The sequence below is a fragment of the Pseudochaenichthys georgianus genome, chromosome 1 (genome assembly GCF_902827115.2).
Source record: "Pseudochaenichthys georgianus chromosome 1, fPseGeo1.2, whole genome shotgun sequence".
Classification (NCBI taxonomy): domain Eukaryota; kingdom Metazoa; phylum Chordata; class Actinopteri; order Perciformes; family Channichthyidae; genus Pseudochaenichthys; species Pseudochaenichthys georgianus.
Genome location: NC_047503.1, coordinates 32461229 through 32487257, shown reverse-complemented (window position 1 = coordinate 32487257; position 26029 = coordinate 32461229). Strand labels below are relative to the sequence as shown.

Sequence of the window (26029 nt, the reverse complement as noted above, 5' to 3'; positions counted from 1 at the left end):
ATCTCCTATTTGCAAAACAGTATACAGGGATTTCTTATCAACCGGTCATGCTTATTTTAAACACTTATTGAGTTCAGAATAAAATGTATGTTTCTTTTGTCATGTCAGCGTCCATCTCTTTAAGTTGGGTCGTTTCTTCTTAAAGCAATTTGATTGTTTATCAAGTGAAACACACACCAGGCCGTTACCGAATAATTATTTAAAATAATGAACCACTAATTACAGAAACCTTAAAATTGTTTTAACTATTTTGTTTCCAGTGCAATGGTGCAATTAATTATTGTTTTGCTTTGACTTGAAGTAGCCTAACCCGGCTGGTGATATTCATCTCAAACAAAAGATAGGAAGTGCTGTGGTATTGAGTTTATTTGTTTAGATGTTTTCCAATAACTGACATGTGTACTTGTAAATAACGTATACATGTGTGTCACTTGCTCTGAGATGAAGCTGAATTTATTATTTTAGTATTACCTACTTTGGCCAACTTTATCTAAACACAGCAGACAAACAGACAACAGTTTGCAAAGACCCACATTTATTCAGATATATATTTACAACTTGTCACAATCCAGTTATTTACAAGAATCAGGAGTACACGTAAAACAAAATGTATAATCAGGAGTATGTAGAAATCACAAATATGGCACTGAGTGGTAAGAAAAGTGTGATCAGTCAACAACAATCATATGAAGCTTTTAGTGGAAAAGAGGATATTTGACTCCAGCTGTATTATATTTATAAGATATCAGAATGCAGAAATGCATTTTTTGAAATATATTTTTGGTAAGGATGTTCAGTTCATCAAGGCTGCAGGAGATCTGACTGCAAAGTAAACGCTGAGTACCGCCTTTACATAAAATGGCTGCTTTGACTTTCTTGCTATGCAGTTCTATTAACATGTTTACACAAAATGATATGCCTCCATATTGTTAAGAAAGAGAAACATACAAGTTGTATTTCAGTCCAAAGTGTGCATTTAAAATAATGCTGGTGAAGGAGCATGTGTGCTGCTCTGCTTTCAAGTAATGTAAAGTAGGCCTATGTATATAGGCTATAAATCATTTCTACGTTCAGTTGAGTCCCACCAAGCAGTTCCAGCATGCCATTAAAGATGAGCATTGGAAAAAGCTTGTATCCTAATTTTCCAGTGAAAACTTACAGATCAAAACATTTAACACAACAAAAGAGGGTATCTCATCAAATAGGCAGATTCCTTAAAGGAAACACATCGGCAACAACGTAAAAAAAAAAAAAGAGGGAATGGACACTGACATTAAGGTAATGTGCAAGGAATGACATCACACTCATAATGTGCTGAAAACATTTCCTGTCAAACTGCTTTTGGAACAAATATCCAACATTATGGAGCACCATGAAGTAACAGATGTAGTTTGCACGTTTTTAACATGGTTTTTAAGGAAAAGTGCCCCCTCCAGTGGCTACTGCTTGACTAACAGTCCATCATGACAGAAATCTCTCTTGAAGATTACATTATGAAGATTAAAGTGCTTAAGGCTGAGTTTTGATTTGGATGTCACATCTTCTGCTTTCTGTCAGTATGTATTATTACTTTTCTATCTCAATGACAAAACTCTTAACAACTGCAACTTTGCAAAGCACACAATACCATTCATATCTCTTTGTGATACTACAAGTTACTAAATCTACCTCAGCCCCAACAATACTCTGCTTACAAACTGTATGTATCTGTAGAATATGAGCATAATGTCACAGATATAAATGAATTCAAAGTTAATTATCTGTCTCTTTAAGTATATTTCAATAAACATTCAACAAAGTGCTAACCAGCCGAGTCACTTCAAACTAGTTACTATTTTACAATTTTTTTTTTTAAATACCTAACATTAACGTAATACATGTAGAAGAGCCATTGTCCTAACAGTAGACAATAGGCATGCAGTGCATTTCCAGAATCACTTTTATCTTTGTACACAACTTTTACATGCAGTGTTAAAACTGCTGCTGTGAGACATATAAAACCAAGGCCTTTTTCTGAGGGAAGCACCACCTCTGGTAACACATCAAATCTGTTTGTCCTGTGTACAAGTAATGACCCCCTACGCTCCTCATTTTCAGAAAAATTAAATAATCTGAAGTGGGACTTTTCCTTTGAGCCACTTCACCACCAAAGCTGCTTATAATTGTGTAAAGCCTTTGCATTGCATTTGTTTAATCTTAACTGTATGAAAGCTACAATACATTTTAGAAGTTGTGCTTCATTCAAAAATGGGGCCACAAATAACTCTAAAAATAACTCTACATTTACTATTTACATGTGAACAGGACTCTTTGTTTGGGACACAGCTGATTAATGTAGTTCCCTTCGGTGCTGGCGTCCAAACAGAGTCCTGTAGAAGAAAAAATCACATGGGAAAAATCAATTAAATCCATCAATATAAATATGTATATGCCGCAACATTAATGGTGAAAGCTAATAGTGCTTACCTGGTACATCCTTCTTGCCCTTTGGAGTTTATGTGGAGGTCTTAGGTAAACAAACTGCACAAAACAAGAGGAAGATGTATGAACAGATGCATTAAATGAAGACATTATGCATATTACGTAACAAGACATGCACACGTCTCAGTGAGGACGTGCAAAGGGAGAGAACAGCATCTGGCACAAGCTGCCTACATGCATGGAGTCTAACGAATGCCACAACAAACACATCCATCTCACTATTATTTATTTATGAATACTACAAGTGTTGCTGGTAATTAACCCTTAAGGCTGTAGCTGGGCACAGTGACTGTGGTGCCATTGTCTGCAAGCTAACGTACTTAAAATGTAAATGCAAAGTGTTAATGTAATACTATGTTCACCATCTTAGTCTAGCATGTTAGCTAACATTTGCTAATAAGCAGAGTACAGTTGAAGAAGGTGGGAATGTCATTAGTTGGCAGGATTGTACTCAAAAGCACAAATGCCAACCTCATGGTGGCGCCAATGGAAACTTTAGAGAGGCTCACCAAAGTTAGATTAATCTCTTAGGAGCCATGAAAGCCAATTGTGCTAATCCAACCAACAGATGTTAGGGTATTTTACAGGACAAATGATCCTTTGACTTGATGATGCTACAGGAAGGGTTAATCAAAGTAATTAAAATGCACACTAAGGAGAATATGAATGTTGATTAAAAGACTGTACAATATTTAAAGTTGTGGAGATATTTCATGTCTTGTACATTTATGCAGCTAAACATTTGTATTTATTCATTTCATACCAATATCAATGTTGTGCCTAAATGAACAAAATGTTGCCACCTACCAACTTTCTCTCACAGCTTCAATGTCGCTCACGAGATTCTGTGCTAAACAAATGCCAAAAATCTGAAAGAAAGTTCAACAGTTTTCATTCAATTAGTTAAAGGTCGACAGCGATGAGATATTAAACTAAACCGTTTGCATTGTTCCTCACCTGTAGTAATGCAATTCCAATGAAGATGCCTGCCACCACTGTCAGGTTCTCTTGAAGCCACTTCTCAAACTGAGGAACGCATCCTTTTATATAGATGAAGGTCCGCTGCTCAGAGTCCTGAAAAAACATAAAAAACATGTGTTACAGCCTGACAATCACCAGCATATGAAAGAGGTAGTTTCTACTTTGTTTATTCTTTTCAAAGTCATAATACCTAATACTACTGGCGGCGATGAGGTGGGGATCTACTTAGCTGTGCAGCACTTGACAGCATAGTTATTTGTAATGGTAGCACATGATTCTCCTTTTCATCTTGTGGTCTCCTTCACAATAAAATCCCTCTGCACTAATGTTTCCTGGTTGTGAACACACTTTGCTCACAATTTTTCTACTCTGACTCTTGTAAAACACTACTCTACTCTGGCTTTTACTCAAATGTATAACCAAAAAAACAAACACAGGCTTTTCCCTATGTTATGCCTCTATGGAGAAAGAACATGGCTAATGATGGGGGAGGGGGGTCAAATCCCAGTGCATTGCTGCATCATGAGTAATACCATACGGCCCAAAGTGCTGATGGGGAGCCAGCTGCTGCGTTTTGAAGACTGTGGAATAGTGAAACATACTGAAAGAGGAACATTGTGCCGAGGGTGGAGTACCTGATGACCTCATGCAGCCAAATAGAGGCTGAAAAAGAGAGAGAAATGTCTACTCTTCTTACTTTTGGGCGAGGCTCTCAATCTCTAATATAAAGGAACGTTTATGTTAAGCCACTCACCGGTTTGGCTCGGATGTCGTAGCCACACTGAGTGTTGATTACATCCTCCTGTGAAGAGAAGACAGTTGATGCTTGTACTTTTTTCGAAAGTCAAAAAACTTCAAATCCTATACTTGAAAGATGTTAAAACAGTAATGCTGCTTCTTTTCATTTAGAAATGTTTCACTTCCGAGGCTATGTGAAATACACCTGTGAAAACCTGCAAAGTCTTAAACGAGAGACTCAAAACTTGGATAAGAGTCAGATTTAGGTCACAAAATTGGGACTTTAGACTTGAGTGCTGTGATTCATGGTTGACCTGGTAAAATCCTGAAACATTTAAACAGAGAGCGATAGCCTTGAATTGTCACGCAGAATGAATATTTAATTACTAAGCATGTGCATGGAAGACATTACTTACACAACTGTGAAAGGAACATTTGGTGTTATGTTTATCTTTCCATTAATCATCAAATCCCACGGAAAGCACAAAAAAAGCCTGATTAGCCAAAGCCTGATTTAGTATGTACTTCTCTGTGCCAGAAAGCTTAACTTTCTCTTAATCCTAATGCACTGTGTGCCCTAAAGATGCAAGACTTGGTCTTTAAATGCTGTATCATTTTCAAGGTCAGTAATCTGGGCCTTGCAGTCTTCTAGTTGACACGCAATTATTTTATGAAGAATTGTGAGTTAGAGAGACTTAAAAACATCTCTGATTGAACTTTAAAGTCCTATTCATGCTAATCTGTGTGTTGCTCTCAAAGAAGATTACCTTTGTGGAACAGCGTGTGCTTTGGTCAGCATTTAAAAAAGACTCTTGTGCAGCTTTCATTACTGTGAAGTACGCCTGTTTTGATAAAGCACGGACACTGCTGCAGTTCAAGCATTTTTCTGCCAAAAAAAAAGTCTTGGTCAACACAACTCCTCCCAGACACTTTTCGACTTTGCTGTGCTGGCAGAGTCTGAGAGGAGTCAACCTTGAGGCCTCGACGTCCTGTTGGCCGGCAGCCATGATAGTTGACAGCGCCAGCCTGCCTTCTGGAGGACGCAGATAACAAGGCTATGAGATACAGGGAGGATCCTCAAAATTGTCCCTCTATCTTTAGGATTCAACATGTTCAAAAAGTGACTTGCTCAATTTGTACTCCACACAAAAACACCAAATTACACCCATAGGCATGTTGTGTAATGCAGTAAATGGGGATAATTTGGCTGTGGATGAGAAAGACTGAAGTGTAGTGAGTTTTTGTGGCGACATACCGCAGGATCTTTGGTGCAGCAGGAAAAGGGCACTCCACATTTCTCACGACTCGGGTTTGTATCAGTGCAGTTAAAGTAGATGTTCAAATTCCAGTCGTCAGCTCCGAAAGCTCCACAACACTCCCACTACAAGGTTAAACAAGCAAAAAGAAACACACATGAATTCCTACAGTGTCCCACAGAAATGTTAAAAACAACACTGGAGTGAAATCAGAACTGAAGATAAAGAAACATTGCTCACGTATTCCTGGGTGAAGTCTATCAAGTTCTGCAGATCAATGTCGTCTCTGTAAGCCCGAATGTTGTTGTTAATGAAAAAGTTGAGCTGGTCCTTGATCCAATCCTTGAAGACAAAAGCCAGGACTCCTGCAGTCAGCTCCAGGAAGAAGATGATGCCCAGGAACACAGAGAACTGAAATACATTTAGCAATTATTATTATTATTAGATTCAGAGTGGAAAAAAACTGTATTTCTTCACCACGTGTTTGATAAGGAAACGTACAAATTTAAGCAAGAAAGAGTTTTCTCGCAGTGCTCCGATGCAACCAGCGAATCCGAGGACGAACATCACACCACCCACCACCAAGAAGAGCCAGACGGGGTCAAAGCCCCCCAGGTCTGTGATGGAGGAGATGTTGGAGAGAACACCCTGGAAAAACAAAGTGAAGGGTTAGAGGCTTAGAGTCATAACAAGAGAAATCATTTAATATCTCGATGAGCTTGGCATAAACACCCTCCCAAAGTCAGAACTTTAACAGTTTGATGACACAATCTAGACCAAGCAGCTGGCTATCTTAGCTTAGCATAAAGACTACAATCAGGTTGTTGATTTTACACCAACGTTGTGTTGCTCTGCATGGTACGGCCAAGCTCTTTTTAATTAGAATCTCCCTTTTTCGGTTTTAAGTTGGTCGAACTTTTGGATCAACCATATTTTTGTTGACTGTGGTGTACAATTGACAGTGCAGTGGTTCCTCTGATGCGTTGCAGATGTAAAGCATTTAGCGAGTGTTGCGTATAATGTTATGGCAGAGGGGATTAGTCAATTGTGTACTACTGATCAAACAAATAGGATACCACATGTTTTTTTTCTCCCAGTTATTTAATATTTTCTTACTTCTTCTTCATTTTACCCTAGACTATTACCTAACAATCATTGTTAATTGAATCTTTTTGGGGTTTCTGACTGTTGGTCAGACAAAACAAGACATCTGAAGACAATCACCCTTTGCTTATAGGATGTGTAATAGAACTTACTTACTTACTTACTTTAATAATATCATTGTGTGATGTTTATCTATATAAATATATCTATATCTAGCTTTCTTTTCTTTTCACTATATCTGTAAAGCGTCTTTGAGCACCTGTAAAAGCGCTAACAAAATAAATCTATTATTATTATTATATTTACTATATTTAAGAAGATGTGTTGCAATGTTGTTAGTTACACTCTATGTGCACCAACAGTATGACCTTCATCTCAGGTGAACTGAGAACATCCTGATATGGCCTCCCCGCCTCCCCACCTCCCTAACTTCCAGAATGCTCCTTTCATTATCACCAAGCGTCACCCCTCCCTTTCTCCTCTCGGTGTTAAATATGCAACCCAAACTCTATCCTTCGTCTTGCTCTCTGTATGACTGACTGAACTTTATTGCAAGAAATAAAATACGACAAAGACAGCTGCATGGTTTGATTCTCTATCCACATTTGATAAATACATTTCCACCACAGATGTTATTTTGGTTCATTGTTGACCAAATAGTTAGTGATATAATCTTTAAAGGTTGTCAGTGAAATTCTTTACAAATAAATCTCACTAGACTCTATTTAACTTTTTCCACCCATCAGCTGAGAAACACAATGAATGAATCTGTAAAATGCATCAGATCTGTTCTTCTGTCCATTGTACAGAGGGACGTCCCACCGGAAATCATGACATTCCTTTCAGATTCAGTAAAGCCACTGCTATTATATCGTTCAGCCAGACGGGTGAAAGCACAGGAGATGAATGTAAATGATCTGCTTTGTGTGTATCCATAAGTGAAAGGATTTACACAATGAATGAATTAAACGTATTGTTTCACAGTGAGATAAGCCGTTAAATCACCTTTTCTTTCCATGCCCACAGCCCGATGCCGAGGAATGCCAATCCAAGGAACTAACAGACGGAGAAAGAAGAGAGAGACAACGGAGCAAATTATTTTGCGCTGACTGCAACATGTAGTCATCACACAAGCACAGAAGGGAAACCACAGAGAGAGTTTCCTGGCAGTGATCCAATGGCTTAATATTTCTCTTGACAGTCTGCAGGAGACTCCCACATTAGAAAGCATCTTCCAGCAGCTTGAACGCATTACGACTGTACAAGTTTCCACCCTGAATGTAAGACTCCAAAACCACATTCCAGGAGTTACAAAGTCAGGAATCAAGATCAACATTACAATTAATTTAAATGTATAACATTCAATAAAAACTATAGTTGATCTATTAAAAAACATAATTTATTAGTAATTGAAGTAATCTAATAATGGGGATTTGTTTTACATTTTAATTTTTTTTCCAAATACTGATCAGCAGATGACAGCAGCTTGTGATGGGCATTTGTCATTTTTCTTTACAATGTATAAACTGAATGGTTGGTCAATTCATTAAAAAAAACTGGAGATTGAGACCAAATAGAATAAATAGGAAAAGCCTCTGATGTAAAAATGTTACAGTAGAATTCGTTTTCCTGGGTAAATTGTTACATTTATTTGTGTAACGTATTTGGTGGCTTTTGTTGATCTGAAAGTGTAGGATTGAAGAGACCAAAATATCTGCATAAAAGATTCACGATTAGGTTTACAGTAAGTGTTTTTGTGTAGGATTGTAAAACTGGCGTATATCAACAGAAGGTGAGTGTTATTTGGTATAAAAATGCCAATTTCTAATAAGATTAATAAGAATTCAGACAAAGAATAAACCTACTAGCCCCATTTAGCAAGACTACACTCTAGAAAGAAAAGCTGTGAATTTAACACTACATTTTGTTATTGTTTAATCCGTTGCAGAGGAAGGATGAACAGATGCGTCTGACACTTCCTCTGATGATATATGTATGTTGAAGGGAGCAGAGCGGTCACTGCCTGCTCACTGAGACCCTCTGTGGGGCCAACAGGTGGACTTCCTCTGAAGGGCCACACACATGTTGGCTCCACATACGTCACTTCAAAAAGGGACAGATGATATGAGGATATATTTTGAGACATGTGAGTATGTGGACTCTGCAACTCTTTCTTTGAATTTTCCTGGACATAAGAGTCAGTTGACATGTTTCCAGTATTGCAAATCAATGAGCCTGACTGCTGTTTAGCAACATTGGATTTTATTTAAATATCTGGAATAGCCAAAAACTGACAGTCACATCCGGGTATTTAATCCATTAACAAATATATTTCGAAATGTTCTTGAGAATAGACACTGATTTCAAATGTACAGATTGAATTCATCAATCAACAGAAAATTAGGCAACAATTGATAAAACATGTAAAGTAGTGCTTGGTTCAGCTTCTCAAATGTAAGGAGTTTATCCTTAGCATTGTGTAACATCATTGTAATTTGAACATCTTTATGTTATTCACTGTTGGTAAGTCAAAACAAGGAATTGGAAAATGTCCCTTTGGACTGCTTTCTGATGTGTAGACACAACAGATAATCAAGAAGAAAACTACCACTGACACTCATGTCAGATAAAGCACCATTTATATTATTGTCTATTAATGCATAGCATCACTAAACCATCTGCTATTCCTAATAACTCCTTTAGAAGACATGTTTTAACCTGCTTTTACACAGTAACGTTAAACCGTATCAGACCTCCAACCAGGTTCTGTATTCAATTGGTAACTGGAGGCCTTAAGTGGGATGTCCAGAAGTCACAATGGGGTTACTTGTGGGATTCAAAGCCCTGAAGGTGTCTGTTTCTCCTGGGATTTTCCTCAGTACATGATGATGATCAGAGAGGGATTTACTGTTTGCTCTGCCCAAACATTACTGACACCACATTAAAAAGCGCTCAGATGTAAACAAGGGATCACTAGAGCTCCCTCACACTGATGCTGTCTACACAAAAACAAAAGCTGAAGGGTGACAGTGCAAGCAAGTGCACAGGAGCTGTGCGCCCATAATGCGGGCGATGAAATCATCCCCATCATAAAAAATGGAAAGAAAGAAAACCGCTCTCGCTGAATTAGAAACAAGGTTGCTGTTGACGGAGAACAAAAGCATGTCATGTCAGTGAGTATTAAACTGAGGATATCAGGCCTAATGTCCTGAACACAGCAAACAAGGGACTTACCCAGAATATGATGTTGAATCCGAAGATAAAATACTTAATGCAGCAGCTCACTTCATGAGCCTTGAAATGCTTTCCTGACATCATTTTGGATGTGTTTTTGTTATCTTAAACGCCGCCCGCAGTGAAAAGGGAATTACATATATGGTCCTCTTATGTTTGACAGCCTGGCTGTGGAAACACCTTTTGGTTTTAAGGCTCGACAAACGCGCCGTCAATTGTTTTTGCGTCTAATAATAAACATCCTACTGTATCTCCGCGGACAAAAGGCGCAGAAGAAGCCGCAGAGCTGCGTTGAATCTGCCGGTGGGATATCAGTAGAGATATCCGGTTATTTCCGATATGGATCTCCAAAGGTATAACGGTGAAATAAATCCCCTGATATCCACCAGATTAAAACCGACGGTTTTCTATTTGACCCATAATCTAGACATGGCTGTTTTTTGGTTGATTTGTGCGGGAACCAATGAGAGTCTTCAGTGATCACAGGAGGCGGGACTTCCTCCTGGGCGTCACTGCCCTCGTATGACCATGTAATACAGTCACCATTATATTAAAACACTAGTATTATTTATTCATTGCCAAATAAATCATTTGACATTTGATAAAAAATGCGAGAATATAGTAAACTTTTAGACCCTTTTTGTGTTAATATAAAAATAACTGTTGAATAACACTTAAAAACTAACACACTTTATTATAGGTGATTGCATTTTATTCAAGCAGTTTTTGTTCAATATGACCTTTATTTTAAATGTTTCACAATATAATTTTCCAAATTGTATGTCTTAATGCCACTGTTATTTACACATTATTTGACTGTCAATCAAGAAGTAAGGGAACAAAGGGAATTTTTTAAGATATTGGTTTATTTCACAATTAATGTTTGTTTTTTCTCTGTGTAATAATTCATGTAATTTCAATATGGTATTTTTTATATCAAGCACTTTAGACCGTCACGTAAATCAACATGACTTCACAACTTCTGCAATTTATTTCAATAAAATATGCTTCACCATGATATAAACCCCAATAGAATTAAAGCATAAGGGAATGTATTAGATTTACACATCTGCAAATATCTAGTTCAGATCAGGCTGTGTTAAAAACTTGCACTATAGGTGTTCCTTCCTAATCTCAGTACAACCTGCCCGATGACCTGAGGATTTTCAAATCTGTGTTCATGTCTACACAAATTGGTAAAATCTCAGGCTTAAAATTACTTACAATGTATGGGTTTGTGAATATATTTCTTTCTTGTATTTTATTTACCGTATTATATGTATTTTACTGGGAAGCACATTGAGTTTATTGGGACTTCAGTGTACTGCACAGTTATATATAATTTTGTGTGTGTGTGTGTGTGTGTGTGTGTGTGTGTGTGTGTGTGTGTGTGTGTGTGTGTGTGTGTGTGTGTGTGTGTGTGTATAACAAGAAGTATGTTAAAGAGACATTTATATGTTACTGAAAAGGGTTTCATTTGTAAACTGTACGCACATAAATCTGTACATTTGTAAAAAAAAAAAATTGTTGAAAGACACAAGAACAGTAATGATTCGGTTTATGAATTAAATCACTTCAAGGATTGATTTGTCATTTTCACATCCTAAAAACTGAAAGCAGATGAAGGTTACCTGTGCTGAAACAGCTGAGAAAAACAACATAAAGTAGGTGTGGAAAAACGTTGCCCCCTGGTGGGTTGTCCGAGTCATTTTGATTCTCCATGCAAAGATACCTCAGTTTACATAACAGAAAGAAGTAATAAATAATTAATGAACAATATTTTTAAATGGAAGCATTATTCCAACATGATATTGTATGTGGTTTGTGAAATAAACACCAGCAATCATTTTAAGTATTGGCTTAGTTTATTGCATAAAATAAGACAAAAGTACTAATGTTCTCCTAATCTATAACACATTTGTTTACAAAACAGGATAAATTATGAAAATAAATATTTCTGTGCAGTTTGTCTATATTGTCAATGGAGGCGGAGAAAGAAATGAGATTTATATACAAATGTAAGTCAATAAAAAAAGACTTAACTCATTGTTTTGAGACCATTACCATACCTCATGCCAAGACAAATATCACGATGCAGAGGGCAGCGTTTGCCACCCTGTCCTGTTCACACAAACTTTATCAGAGTGATTCATACAAATGATCCAACATCGTAGATAAGAGGTATGATATCACTTGCAGCATAATAAAAGCATTCTGGTGCACAACATATTTGTTCACACTGTTAATACTGTCCCAAAAGTTTCCACTAAAGATAAAATAATAATTAAAAAAACATGTTGGCAATACAAAAGGTAATATAGTAATCATGCACTATCAAAAAAACATTCACCCTTCAAATTTGGCTGCACTTTACATAGAAAAATATACATTGTCTTAACAAAATACTTCAGAATCTCACAAAAATACTAGCTTTTTTTCTGAATCATTAAACTTCACTAGTTATTTTAGCAATTTGAGTTCCCAGAAGCCTCTGCAGGAGGACGAGACTAAAATAATATTAGTGAAGACAGCTTGAGGCAGTTTTCAAGAACATTTAAAACATTGGTTTGTGGTGAAAAAGCTTTGGTGATCCCTGACAATTAGGGTTTGTGTTTAGCTTTGCAACACCCATCATACTTCCCTTTTATATTCTACTTACATTCTAATTGTTTCCGTCAACTGACACAAATAGGTTCTTAGGTCAGCAGTATTAAAACCCAAGATATCCCATAGCTTATATTTAATATGACACTGTTTCCCCCCATTTTTCCCTTAACACTGTCAGATACATCTCACAAGGACACCGCTTTTGGAATCCATTATCCTGTCTGATTAAGGCTTTTTGCACAGTTTTTAAAGTTGAAATAATATTTAGCACAAAGTCTAAAATACTGAGCCTGGAATAAATAACCCTGAAGAGGTGAGGCGCCTGTTTGAAAAACAAAATCTGCATTGAAAACATCAGCATTAGAATCACTACATTAGCAAAGTTACAACATTGTAAGTGTGCAATTAGCCATTGGCTTTGAGAACCATTCTTGATTTTGTGCAAAATATGTAAATATTTCCTCGAATAGTCAAACCTAATTCAATTCGATTTCACATTTTGTTTTTTAACTTTGGGATTTGGCAAATAGCAAAGGGTACCTTTTCATTCAGTTATGTTTTTCATAGGAAAAAATCTGCATACTACATTGTTAATTAGCATAATATATACAGGAGTATATTAAACACAAATCTCATATACACAATGGCATGCTGGAAGTAAAATATAGCACACCAAATGCATAAAGAAGTCTATGCGACAACATGCTGGTCCACAAAGAGGGCAGGTAGGACAGCCATTACATGTTAAACACATGAGGCCTTGTGTTAAATACTTAACACTTCTTATGAACCAGCTTGTTGATTAATTGAGCATAGTTAGATTGGCAAAGCAGTACAATATGAAGTATTAATGCATTATGCATTAATCACAGTTAATGAATCCAGTTCTGTATTGTTTCTAAATATGCTTTCATAATGGCCAGACTGCACCTATGAGATGCAATACTTGTGTTTATAAAGGCAATACAACGCTTTATAATGAGGTTCTTAGTTACTAGAAAATGTACAAAATCTTCCTATAAAAAGAAGATTGAAATGCATAATACCAATACTTACATGATCAGATATGTAAAGCCTGAGAATATGTTTGGAACACTTTAAAAAAAAAAAAAATCACCCTTTCATCGTCATGTTAGTTACTAATGTGTAACACCTTTTGTTCTTTGACACAGTTGCATAACCACTGCTGTGTAATGAAACCAGACAGGGACTGAAAAAAAAGAGAATTCCTCACAGTCAGACACAATGTGTATCACCCACATCACCCGCTGCCATGATCGATGCTTCCTGGTGAGAGGTGTTGAAGCACGGCCAACATAGCAGCAACATTGGGTCACTTTAAGTCACCTTGATAGCAGACTTCTTATGGACACAGAGAAAGTAAATGTAGGGCACGCCGATGAACGCCCATTTCTCATTTGGCCAGAACATGATGACGGGTCCTCGCTCTGGGGCCTCAGTCGCAACGTCAAAGTAGGCGAAGCAAACGCACCCCAAGTAGGACGCCAGGCAGATCAGGATGTGCCTGTAAGAGCAATGAGTCTGAATAAACAAACTGGCTGAAAAAAAAGCTCTGTATATCCAGGTGTGTGTCTGTAATTTGGTCTTTAAAAACTAATTATTTTCTAACAAAATAGACCCAGTCAATCAACCTTTTCTGATATTTTTGCTGAAATGAGATTTCTCATTCCATTTTTCTTGTTTCTAGGATAGTAAACTTCCTTCTTTCATGTTTCAAAACCCACATATTATTTTTTAGAAGACTCTTGAATCCAGTTGATTTCTATAAGAAATATTTACAGTTATTTTTCAACTTGTATGTACACACTATGGTATATAGTTAACAATGTTTAGCTTTTTACCTATCTTTGTTCAGCTTTGTAGTTCTGTATGTCTATATCTATCATTATGTAAATTGTTTAGTGTGTAAGTTAACTGAAACCCACAGGAACTGGACTATTTATTTTATGCGAACACATCAATTGTCCATAACTTATAACCTTAACAACAGAGAAAACTACACTGACTCTAGTGTTGTTGTTGAGCTTACCAAGCACAGTGTAGGTAGGGAAAGTTGACAGACGACCACATCTCACAGAAGATCCTGTCACTGATCCAGCAGAGCAGAGCCAGCGCCCACCAGATCCCTGAGACCAGACCCAGCTTGAACACCCGGGGGTTCTCACACCTGCAGAGACACAACAGAGCACTGAGAAACATGTTCAACTGAGAAAACCAACACAAATTCACACAAACACAACATTCTTTTACTGGCTGTGTCGTCAACCCTGACTGGAGTGTTTCATATTCACCACTGAGATGTCCTCCATACCAAGAAACACGTTTACTTTTAGATAAGGGGATTCTTTTCTCTTTCTTTTTGGAAGGCGACAGAACTGTGATCCAAGCACAAAGTACTCTAGCCTCTGCACAAATATCGATTTGGACTGTCCAATGACCAACAGAGACATGTGCTAATCCAGACTGCTGCTGATAAAAACTATTCTTAGTCATGTCCTATTTAGACACATCAGTTTCAACCCTGAGACAGACACAGAGACAGACACAGAGACAAGTCAGACTTCATAGACTGTGTTGTTTATGTTGCAGCTGTTAGTCACTGTGACCCAGTTTGTTACCTTACCTTAATACGTGTACCGGATGAAGAAGTAGAATAAAAAAAGTCTTACAGTTGAGTCATTGTTGTTCTGATAAGAAAGGAATGTTGAAAGCACAACAACGGACTTGTCTAAAGTGAAGTAGCAGCCATTATGTCTCTGTGACAACGGAGAGAGGATTAAAGAACACGTTTTCATCCTTAAACTACCTAATGTAACTTTTCACGATGTGTATTAATAAGCAACCAGTTTCTAAGCCTGTATTTCTGGTCACATGAGGAAAGAATCTCACACCCACCACTATCCTTGAGTTCATGTTCACACTGATTAATGAGGGAAATGTATCTCGCTCGGCGCTTTTATTTGTATGTTGTTACATACTGTACAGTCAGGGTTGGTCATTCTCTGTCAGTTCCTCATTATAAAACTACCCAAAATATTGTCAACTGAGTGATTATTATAATTGAAGAAAATATAAAATGCAGTGCAACATAAATACAAGTAGAGAACACTAACAAGGTCAGTTAAGAGTCTCACTAAACGTGAAATATATATTTTCTTTGTAACCAACATGAACCACCATGAGCTGCTGGTCCTTACAGACTGAGTGAAGCTGAAGCAGAAAACCCTCAGAGTATAATTTATACACAGTCTCTCTTTATGTGAAGTAAGTCAACTAATTAACCAACCAGGAAAAACTATTTTACATCATTGAACCAGAGAAGGAGCAGAAGAAAATGGTGTCACAGCTGCTCAACAGCAAGAGGAAGGACCAAAATAGATGGCCAAGTATACGACTTCCCAGAGGGGAAAAGGCTATTAAAGTCAATATTCTATTATTCTGTGAAGTGTTTTGATCGATGATGTTCAAGTGGGAAGAAAATTCTGACTTTTAATCAGGAAAAGTACTAAGCCAGCTATAGGCTCAGGAACTGCCTCTACATGCCAGAAGTACGACTACCTAAAAGTAGGAAAACACTCCTTCCTGCTGACAAACATACACTGAAAACCGTTCACTGCACAGCTGGATATCAGCTCAAACAGAAGCATGAAGATAAAAACATGAGTTGAAAAAAAAGGGCTTCTCCTTAGAGACACATGAGCCTCGGTGAGTGTGTAGAGAGTTTGAGTGTTGGAAGCAGCGATAAGTGAAGGAAAGGCCAGCTTGTCTATCTGGGGTGGAGCACTGCTGAGAGCCTCCTCTCCCCTGAGGGAAAAGAAAGGAAGAGGCTCCATAGGATCAGCAAAACAAAGCCTGATGTTTATCAAGGACGCTGGAGGTCTTAAATTATATAAAGGCTTAGTTTGCATGTTATATGGCTCTATTGACAGGACCGATTAACTAAACCACTTTATTCTGAGGTAAACTTGTAAGTTAGCATGCCACATTGTTAGTTATATGCGATGTTACATAACAAATGGTCTGTATGGTAGATTAAGCTGAACCAGGAAGGCAGTCTGTAAACTATGTCGCATGTTCACAAGAGTTTGTTTATCAAATGAAGAGGAGAAAGGGCGAGACAGAGAGAGCAGTGACATGCAACAAAGACCCACAACCGGAATTTAATCAGGGACAATGCAATTACAGTAAATGTTACTGGCTGCTCAACCCCACTATTATAACCTTCAAAATAAATCAAACCTTTCCTTTCCAAAATAGGTTTGATTTCCAAATACATTCAAAATGATTGTCTGATCTTTTTAGTGAAGATCTCAGCAATATGCTTGATGGATAACAATGTTGTCACAGAAAGGAAACGATGGCCACAACCACAATAATAAGACGCCAATTCTTAAACAGGAATCATCCTTTAAGCACAACAAAGTCTGAGATAAATATATTCTTTTAAAACCAGGTCAGTATCAAATTGAGAGTTTTCAATAGAAGATACAGTATTTATATTTTCTGATATGTATGTAGGAATGTTTTATACTGTTTATTTTTTACTTTGTGGCTATTTTTAACTAGTGTAAAATGCCATGCAAGACAGCAGCGTTACATAACGGGCTTAAGCCAAGGACAGATAGAGTCCTTGACTTAAGCCCCATTACATGAAGTCATGAAAATAAATAACTGGTATAGTACATTCTGTGCATGTATCCATAATTGATGTTGCAATGTAAAAATAAACTGCACACATGCAACATTTATTTCTCTGACATGTTCACTTCTGTTTGTTCATATCTTGTCCTTTATGATTCACCTTGCCTGGTATTATTGCTTTAACAGCACTAATGTAATATTTGTGTTGGAGGTCCTATACACCAGACATATTGTTCATGTCCAACTGGAAGTGACTGGAATAGGAGTCAACAGACGCATTGTACAAAAGCAAACAACAACAAAATATTCTGAGGCCAAAAGTCCATTAGCTGGGGCCACAGGAATTCGCTCCCAATTACTTTAGCGGAACAAAAATAAGCAGCATCGACAGATGAATGGCAGCGGCAGGAATTCCTAACAGGTTGAACAATGGATGACTTAAAGTTACAAGATTGACGTTGGTGAGTAAGGGATGTGGGAAACGGAAACAACAGAGAAGCTCGACATGGCTGTGACGGAGGAAACACACACACACACACACACACACACACACACACACACACACACACACACACACACACACACACACACACACACACACACACACACACACACACACACACACACACACACACACACACACACACACACACACACACACACACACACACACACACACACACACACACACACACACACACACACACACACACACACACACACACACACACACACACACACACACACACACACACACACACACACACACACACACACACACACACACACACACACACACACACACACACACGAGTGGGTGTTGTGTGTTTTCAGGAACAGCACATTCTTTCACATCAGAATGACCTATAATTAGCTTGGACAAGACAACATGTCATCAAAAGCACAAAGTACAAATGGACGAAGGTGAAATGTTAAAGTGCTGTAGACTGCAGAAATTACATCTTGTTGTCACTGATACCATCATGTCAACGTATCTACTTAATATAACAGCAGTTGATTTGACTGAATAATCATCTTTGAGCCACTGACATGGACATTGAGAAATGCTGCCGTAACTCTTACCCTAGTTACAGCCCAAATGTAGATGCATCACAGAATTAAAACAGATTGAAGTCTTACCTAGAATCTATACTAAGAAATATTAAAACGTACTAACTGCCAGGAATAACCGCTGCTTAGCCTACATCAGCCTGCTTTTTGGATAGTGGTGAAACCCACTTGCATGAAGTAAACTGTGCTGCTTACACATGCAGACACAACAACCCAACAACGCACAATCCTGATCCAGCACTGTTCTAAGAATCACACAAAAGGAACGAAAGTTGGGTATTCTAGTAATACGATCACACTTTTAGTCAGTCGATACATTTAAATTATAAAATGGAGCTGGAATTTTTCTCTGCTTTGTAAATGCAAGCGTAAGAAGAGTAAGAAAAATAAACTTCTTAGTTGGAGAAACTCTTCTTTTGAAACTTTGCAACAGCCCCGACATACTTTTCCCATTTATACTCTACATTAAAAATTGGAGCTACGTAGGTCCCTGATCAAGGCTGCACGTTCACCTGGGGAACTCAACTTTTCATTCAAATAAATAACTTTAACTAACCTTTTTAGCTCAGTAATAAGCAGCGCAGTGCAGGGGATGCCCAGAGTCATTAGAGACAACGAGTTGACGACAGGTTTAACAAAGGCCAGCCCAGTGGTGATCCCCGACAAGATGCCGATGACCACTTTGAACCTCGACCTAAATGGAAAAGCAAAACAAGTCAGAAAAAAAACTATTGCAACAAAGACAAACACTATGTACAGCATTGTGAAACTCAGAAAGAACATCTGGGAGCTCTTTCCAGAAATGACTCTGCAGAAAATAAACAAGATGCACTCAGCTACACGGGGGGCTTTATTAAGTGACAGCCTGAAGGGAAAGAGCAGCCATGATGGCTCTGTGACAATGGAAAGAGAAGTAAAGACATGTGATGCAGTTTCTACTGGAGTCAGCTATCTGGGACAGGCCTATAATTAAACAGGGAGTCATAGCAGTGGGAACACATTATGTGACAAAATACAGAAGGGGCCAAAAGTGAAATATAAGAGAAGAAGTGACGTTTTCCTTGTTGTGAGACACAAAATCAAAGTGGAAACAGCTTTGCTTCCTAAAACGTGTATGTTGCAAAACCACTACTGCATCAGACATGTCCGACTGTGTGTGTGTGCAAAAGTACAGAAGTCTACATACCGATCCCTCCTGAACATCTTGGGTAGGTATCTTTTGGGGAACCACATGGCGATGGCACACATCAGCACCCATAAAATGGCCAACTCGTCCAGCATCTGGCCGAGGAAGCTGAGTGTGGCATGGAAATATGTTGAGCCAATACCTAAAAGAAAGAGAAAACACAGATGTCGTCTCAATTTGGTAAGTGTGATAGGAAGCTGGAATAATAGGTGTGTGTTTCTTTAAAGAACTATTGATTTGATCAGTGTTTTCTGTCCATTTGATTAAAAGGAAAGTCCTATAGATATATCAGTTCACACTAAGCAGTTTGTTAGCTAATTTTAAATTGTTCCATTTTACTGCGGACATATTCCCATTTTCATATATCAAATGAGAAAAGTGATGTCAAACTAATGTGAAATGTTACCTCTAAATAGGATAACTTCAAACAGATTATATTAAAAAAAAACATTATAGTGACATTAAATGTTTTAAGCACAAAGGTGACATGTAGATTACAAACAGATGAACAATACATTGATAGACTTTCTATAAATAACAAGTGGTGATATCATTAACATTATATAAATATGAATGCATTGTATATAATAATAATAATAATAATAATAATAATAATAATAATAATAATAATGCTACCTTTCCAAAACGTATTTCACTTGGTTTCGTCTCTTTTTTGGCAATTAAAGCAAGAATGGAAAGAAACATAAATGATTTTAGAGGCTCTGGATTATTGACACACTATTATTACGTGAATTACAATCATGATATTGCATTTTTTTTAATATCAGTAATTGTCAGCTTTATCACAGCACCTCTGCTTGGAAACCGGTGTTAATGTACGGGGGGTTTTGAGAGTCTGTGGAGGATCAGCCCGAGCCCCTCTGTTATCACAATAATCTGTGATCAAAACAGGAGATTCCTACAGTTTAACTAAATTCTTATCCAAAGATAATTCTGGGTCAGACGTTGCTAATCACGACAACCTGCCAGTGTATCTGTAAAGTCAAAATAAACGTAAACAGAGATCGCCTGAATGTTCTCAATTAAATGTTATTATCGGATTAGTTGATCGACAGAAAAATGTATTGGTGATTGTTACAAAACTGATATGGCACGGTTTCTTTCCAAACATTAATTGGTTAAACCTTTTGGAATGTAAATATTTGCTTTAGCTCTCAGTCTTCTAGGATTACTAGATAATGTGTTGGATTGGAAAAAACATTCCAAGACATCCTATTTGATTGGATTAGGAAAACTGTTCATTACCGTCGGTCATGTTTCTGATGATACAATGTGATAGAGGATTATTTAACTAGTCTCCTCCTTCTTATAATGTTCAACTTCTGTCCTTGCCTTAGTTTTCTGTCTGTTTTTCTGGCTTGAGCGCCTTATTGTGTAAAGATTAGCTGGCTGCTGTCTTCTCAGCTCTCTTAATCCGCTGTGAGATGACCTCCTTCTGAATATGCATACAGCAAGGTGCTCTCCTTTAGGTAATGAAAGGACTAAAGATGCCATGTTTCAGAGAGTAAATCTTATCTGACCGAGGCCCTCTGGAGCCTTGTTCTTTGCAAGAAATGCAACTTGTTTTTCTTTCTGATTTCTTTCTGTCTGATTACCTAGCTGGTTCGTGTCACTATTGTGTCCGAGCAAATATCTTCCCAAAAATCTTCGGTGTCTGACATCAATTCAAAGCTCTCCAATGTCCTCTTTGTGTTTCCAGTTCTTTGGTCCAAGAATTTCATCACACAATTTATTCAGATAAATAATCAGCAGATAAATGTAATAGTAATATAAACCGATACTGTTTATGATGAGGTAGCAGGGAATTCAGTCGTCATAAATGTTCCAAACTCAGCTGAAGCCAAAACTAAAGTAAAGCAGCTGACTGTTGTCTTCACACTTGAACCTAAAGGGTTGTTTTTTTGCACGAGTCAAAGGTCGTCCGAACTCGGTGGTGAAGAGATGAACCCATGAAACCCGCCTGACAGCTGCGAAAGATTTAAAAGCTTCCAGATTCCTAACAATGGATGCAGTCAGAGCTACAAGGCCACATATATAAGCATTTGTGTGTTGGAACAAGATATAAACTGAAAAAGCAGGCTGTTTTATTATAAAAGATATATATTAAAGCTGTGCAGTCCAGAGAGAAGCAAATGACCAGTAGTTTAAGTTCAGTTATGGAAAACCCATCAGCTATCACCCAGTAAGGCGCCCTCTCAGGAACATGGGGGGGTCTGTTAGGCTATCTTTGCTGACAGTGCAAGATGGGTGTTTTTCTAACAGCTAATGAAACAAAACACTGTAATCTTTCCAGGACTGCACTTGTATTTACATACAGTGGCCCCATTTACAACCGATTGAATGTGTCAAATCGAATTAAATCTAGCGCAAAAGCCTTATTCATCCTACCCATGAATAAGGCCAGTCATGATTAAGTGTTTTTCTAACGTAGTAAAATGATTCAGGACAGCCAAAGCCTTAACTGAGGACAGTGAAGGAGGACATAGCTGAGGAAACCTACTGTGACCCAACAGTGTTCCTGTTGTTCTTTGAGAGTGAGGGCCCCTATACATAAAACTCATACATCATACTTTTTATATGTACTCCAATGTTTGTCATTTGGGAGGGATACAGTTAAAGTTATATTTCATTATAGACTCATCTGCCCATAATTTCCTCAGTATTTTGTTTTATATTGTCAGAGAACACTTAAAAATGTATTTTACAACATTCTGAGCCCAGGCTTTAAGTAGCTTTGTTTTGTGTAACTACAAATCCCAAACTCCAACATATTTAGTTTATTAACCTGTTTAAAAGTATTCAGGTTATATTCAATATTGGTTTATCTCCTGATGTATTTTTTTTATTAATAATTTGGTCTAAAATCTAAAACATTAATTGTGTAAATGCTGGTCACAATCTAGTCCAAAATAACCTATTAAAATGTATTGTTTTGTCGAAATATTAGTCCACAATATTCTGTTTAGTATAATAAAAGACTGTCAAACTAATATCCCCATTTGAGAAGCTGGAACCAGTGGCTGCTTTATAAAAAAAATAAAAAGGGTCAAGGTTAAAGTGAGTTTTTAAATGTTGATATCAAACAGCTAAAAGTGGCAACAGCAGTGTGTTGTCTTTTATATGATTATTAAATACCACACTATCATTATATAAGAATAATTAAGCCGTAGTTGCATCAGAAATAAAGCATGTGTGCAGCGTACTTTTTGTTACATTAAAAGAAATGGCATGAAATACTACACTGACCAATAACAAAATGTAAATATTAGTATGAGTTATATGGTTTGTCAGCTGAAGGAAGTTGCAGTGAAATTAAGAAGATGGAGGTCTCCCATAAAGCTGAACAGAAATGCGTATAAGGTCATCTCACAGAGAGTCATCATAGTGTGTCAGCCAAACAACTTACCAACCACAACTAGTAGAATCCATATGAGGTAAATCCCACTGTTGAAATGTGTTGCATACTGGCGGAACAAGCACATTAATATGGGCGGCAAAACAAAAAACAAAATGTTGCTGATCTGAAATGATAAACAAAAAGGAAAAATCTATGAGCAAAACATTATAGTTGAACTGATCGTGAGGCTCAATGACAACATGCTGGTCAGAAGTTGATCAGCATGGGCGTCGCTGGCCTTTAACCAACTTGACAACCAGTGGAAATTTAAAAAAACATTTTTAACCAGATGTTGTTCACAATAAACATCATGATGCTGAAGCTGAAAAGCAGTCCAAAGAAGTCCAATCTGTTGAATGTCAAAACAGCTAGCTATAGCTAAACTGAAAATAATAATACAAGCTATAAGTAGGCAGTGCAATACAAAGAAAAAAAGGCAGAAAAGCTGCGGTCAAGTTAGCTTTCACTGTACAAACAACTGTATCATGCAAACAAAAAGAAAGTAAACACCGTTAGGTAACGCTCAAACCGACCGTGTTGTAAAACTCAGCGATGCTGGGGTAAATGAGGTAATTGCCTTCACACCAGTCCACGTCCGAGCTGCCAGCCTGCAACTGGTCCCAGAAAATCAGATTAACGTTACTCATGTCTGAACTAGTTCTGTCCGATGGACGGTGCAGGAAACTCTCCTCCGTCAGAGATCACGAAAACACACTAAAGCTCACTATCTCTCGGATCGCTGCTCATACGCTAGATTTGAACGTTTTGAGAGCTGACATTACGACGTGATAAACAACATAAATTGAGCTGCATTTTAATGCCTCTGTCCTTTCACAAAACTCCTGCTTGTCGGTCGTGACGCTCGGCGCTGTGTATACTGACAGCTGCTCTGTAGCCAAAGAGTGGTGAAGCGCAGCGAGAGGAGTCACTGCTGCGCGCTTCCGGCTTCAGTCACACGTGATCACAGCAGCGGCCTTCTTCATTGGGGTTATTAGCGGATTGCAAACTAACTTTTAAGGTGCATAACGCCACCTACTGTACAGACAGTGTAGTGTCATGGCATTATATTATCTCAATAATCATTCTAAAGAAAGATAAACAAATATAGTTATATATTTGTCTACACAAATGTGGATAGAGAATCAAACCATTCAGCTGTCTTTGTCGTATTTTATTTCTTGCAAGAACATTCAGTCAGTCATACAGAGAGAACATACAATCTGCAGAGTGAAAGACGAAGGATAGAGTTTGGGTTGCATATTTAACACAGAGAGAGGAGAAAGGGAGGGGTGACGCTTGGTGATAATGAAAGGAGCATTCTGGAAGTTAGGCCATATCAGGATGTTCTCAGTTCACCTGAGTTGAAGGTCAGACTGTTGGTGCACATAAAGTGTAACTAACAACATTGCAACAAATCTTCTTAATAAGGAATGTTCCCAAGCTTAGCAAAGAAGTGAAAGTAGTAAATATAGATCATCTACGGTGGCCCTGAAGTGCAAGACACTACAGCATTTCAGAAAACACCACAGCATTTCACAAAACACTACAGCATTTCACAAAACGCCACAGCATTTCAGAAAACACCACAGCATTTCACATTGGACGGAAAGGGTATTCCTTTAGGGAGAACACCTCTTGTTTGTGATTGGACAGAGACAGCCAGAGAAGCACTGCTGTGATTGGTTGTTTTTGCTGCCAGTCAAGAAATGACGCTTCGTGATTGGTCAACACTCGACAGCGAAATATGTCCCAACACATCAGCCGTTAGCACACACTCAGAGCTCACAGCTCCTCATATCTGTTCAGAAACTGGACAAAAGTTAAACATGTACAAACCACAGACTGTCTGTGTCATGGCGAATACAGTCGCCGCTTTATTTATGTCTGTATGACTTTGGTGTGAGTGTTGACGGAGCAGCTACAGGTTAGTTTAGCCAGATGGATCCGATTCCATTCGGAAAACACGCATTTTAAAAGCTTTTCGCCTGCCGTCTTATCTGCAGACTTGTCAAAGCGTTAATTCATGGTTTTTACTAACTGTTATCAGTATGTAGTTAATTCGGCATCACTTTGAAACGTGTATTACAATTAAATAACGGTCAAATATGTTCATTTTGTTGTAGTTGGTATCTCCCATAGGATTTACATGGAGATACGCCCCGCCTCCTCTCAGCACCTCTTGTTTGACTGACAGGAGCAAACACAGCTGACAGCCGCGGTGAAACTCGAGCGATTAGAGTGATGCGAATATTGGGTGGTCTACCATAGTATTTGCATGGAGAGAAGCCCCTTAAAACCATGAATTAATAATTCTGTGTTTACTCCTGTCATTCAAACAAGACGCTGGAGAGGGGGCGGGCCGTATGTAAATCCTATCGGAATCGGATCGATCAGGCTAAACTAACCTGTAGCCGCTCCGTCCACACTCACAACAACGTCATACAGACATAATTAAAGCAGCGACTGTATTCACCATGACATAGACAGTCTGTGTTTTGTATATGTTGAACTTTTGTCCAGTTTCTGAACAGATATGAGGAGCTGTGAGCTCTGAGTGTGTGCTAACAGCTAACGGCTGATGAGTTGGGCCAATCACGAAGCGTCATTTCTTGACTGGCAGCAAAAACAACCAATCACAGCAGTGCTTCTATGGCTATCTCTGTCCAATCACAAACAATAAGTGTTCTCCCTAAGGAATACCCTTTCCGTCCAATGTGAAATGCTGTGGTGTTTTCTGAAATGCTGTTGTGTTTTGTGAAATGCTGTTGTGTTTTGTGAAATGCTGTGTTGTTTTGTGAAATGCTGTGGCGTTTTGTGAAATGCTGTGGTGTCTTGCACTTCAGGGCCACCGTAATAAACATTAGCAAATAAGAATCACACAATGATACTATTGAAGTAAGTAGTGAGTATAATATTTTTCTATTACAATATTACATCCTGTTTCCTAATCATGCTTGTATCAGGTATATATAATCAACTGTTAAACCCATGTTTGCTGGATTGGTGTTGTTTCTCTCTCTATATATATATATATATATATAGAGAGAGAGAGAGAGAGAGATATATATGTATTTAACTGTGCCTTGTTAGCAGTGGTATAATAACAAGATACACGTATAGTAAAAGTAGCATTTTACAATGTAAAATACTCTGTTTGAATTTCCTGCACCTCCTGTCTTCATTATTTTATTTTAATCAGAATCGGTTTTATTACCAAGTAGGTAGGTTTAAAATCCGTGTAGGCTATCTTCCCTCCAATTGTTTTTTCTTTATTAAACACGTAAACGGAAG

At 37.9% G+C, this 26029-nt stretch overlaps 2 protein-coding genes across 2 annotated transcripts; both read right to left on the bottom strand.

Annotated features, from left to right (window-relative positions):
• Nucleotides 1–518: 518 nt before the first annotated feature.
• Nucleotides 519–10241, bottom strand: LOC117447186 (tetraspanin-5). The gene is made up of 10 exons (XM_034083862.2): nt 9795–10241; nt 7566–7616; nt 5958–6104; nt 5697–5867; nt 5456–5581; nt 4217–4264; nt 3439–3555; nt 3289–3350; nt 2467–2520; nt 519–2369 (listed from the first exon to the last, which is right to left on the bottom strand). The coding sequence occupies exons 1-9, from the start codon at nt 9876–9878 to the stop codon at nt 2508–2510; spliced, it is 819 nt and encodes a 272-aa protein (XP_033939753.1). The 5' UTR covers nt 9879–10241; the 3' UTR covers nt 519–2369; nt 2467–2507.
• A 1396-nt stretch (nt 10242–11637) lies between these two features.
• On the bottom strand, nt 11638–23656 carry acer2 (alkaline ceramidase 2). The gene is made up of 6 exons (XM_034083852.2): nt 23272–23656; nt 22748–22862; nt 19321–19462; nt 18691–18828; nt 14452–14589; nt 11638–13926 (listed from the first exon to the last, which is right to left on the bottom strand). The coding sequence occupies exons 1-6, from the start codon at nt 23383–23385 to the stop codon at nt 13740–13742; spliced, it is 834 nt and encodes a 277-aa protein (XP_033939743.1). The 5' UTR covers nt 23386–23656; the 3' UTR covers nt 11638–13739.
• Between the last annotated feature and the right edge of the window lie 2373 nt (nt 23657–26029).

What these genes read in the sequence shown, in the direction of transcription:
- acer2 (XM_034083852.2), bottom strand. Translation starts at nt 23,385, where the DNA reads ATGAGTAACGTTAATCTGATTTTCTGGGACCAGTTGCAGGCTGGCAGC. An exon ending in TCGCTGAGTTTTACAACACG is followed by an intron (nt 22,863 to 23,271) that starts GTCGGTTTGAGC and finishes TTATCATTTCAG; the next exon opens with ATCAGCAACATTTTGTTTTT. An exon ending in CTTATTACTGAGCTAAAAAG is followed by an intron (nt 14,590 to 18,690) that starts GTTAGTTAAAGT and finishes GTGTCTCTGCAG; the next exon opens with GTGTGAGAACCCCCGGGTGT.
- LOC117447186 (XM_034083862.2), bottom strand. Translation starts at nt 9,878, where the DNA reads ATGATGTCAGGAAAGCATTTCAAGGCTCATGAAGTGAGCTGCTGCATT. An exon ending in GATTCAACATCATATTCTGG is followed by an intron (nt 7,617 to 9,794) that starts GTAAGTCCCTTG and finishes TCCGTCTGTTAG; the next exon opens with TTCCTTGGATTGGCATTCCT. An exon ending in TGTGGGCATGGAAAGAAAAG is followed by an intron (nt 6,105 to 7,565) that starts GTGATTTAACGG and finishes TTGTTTTTCCAG; the next exon opens with GGTGTTCTCTCCAACATCTC.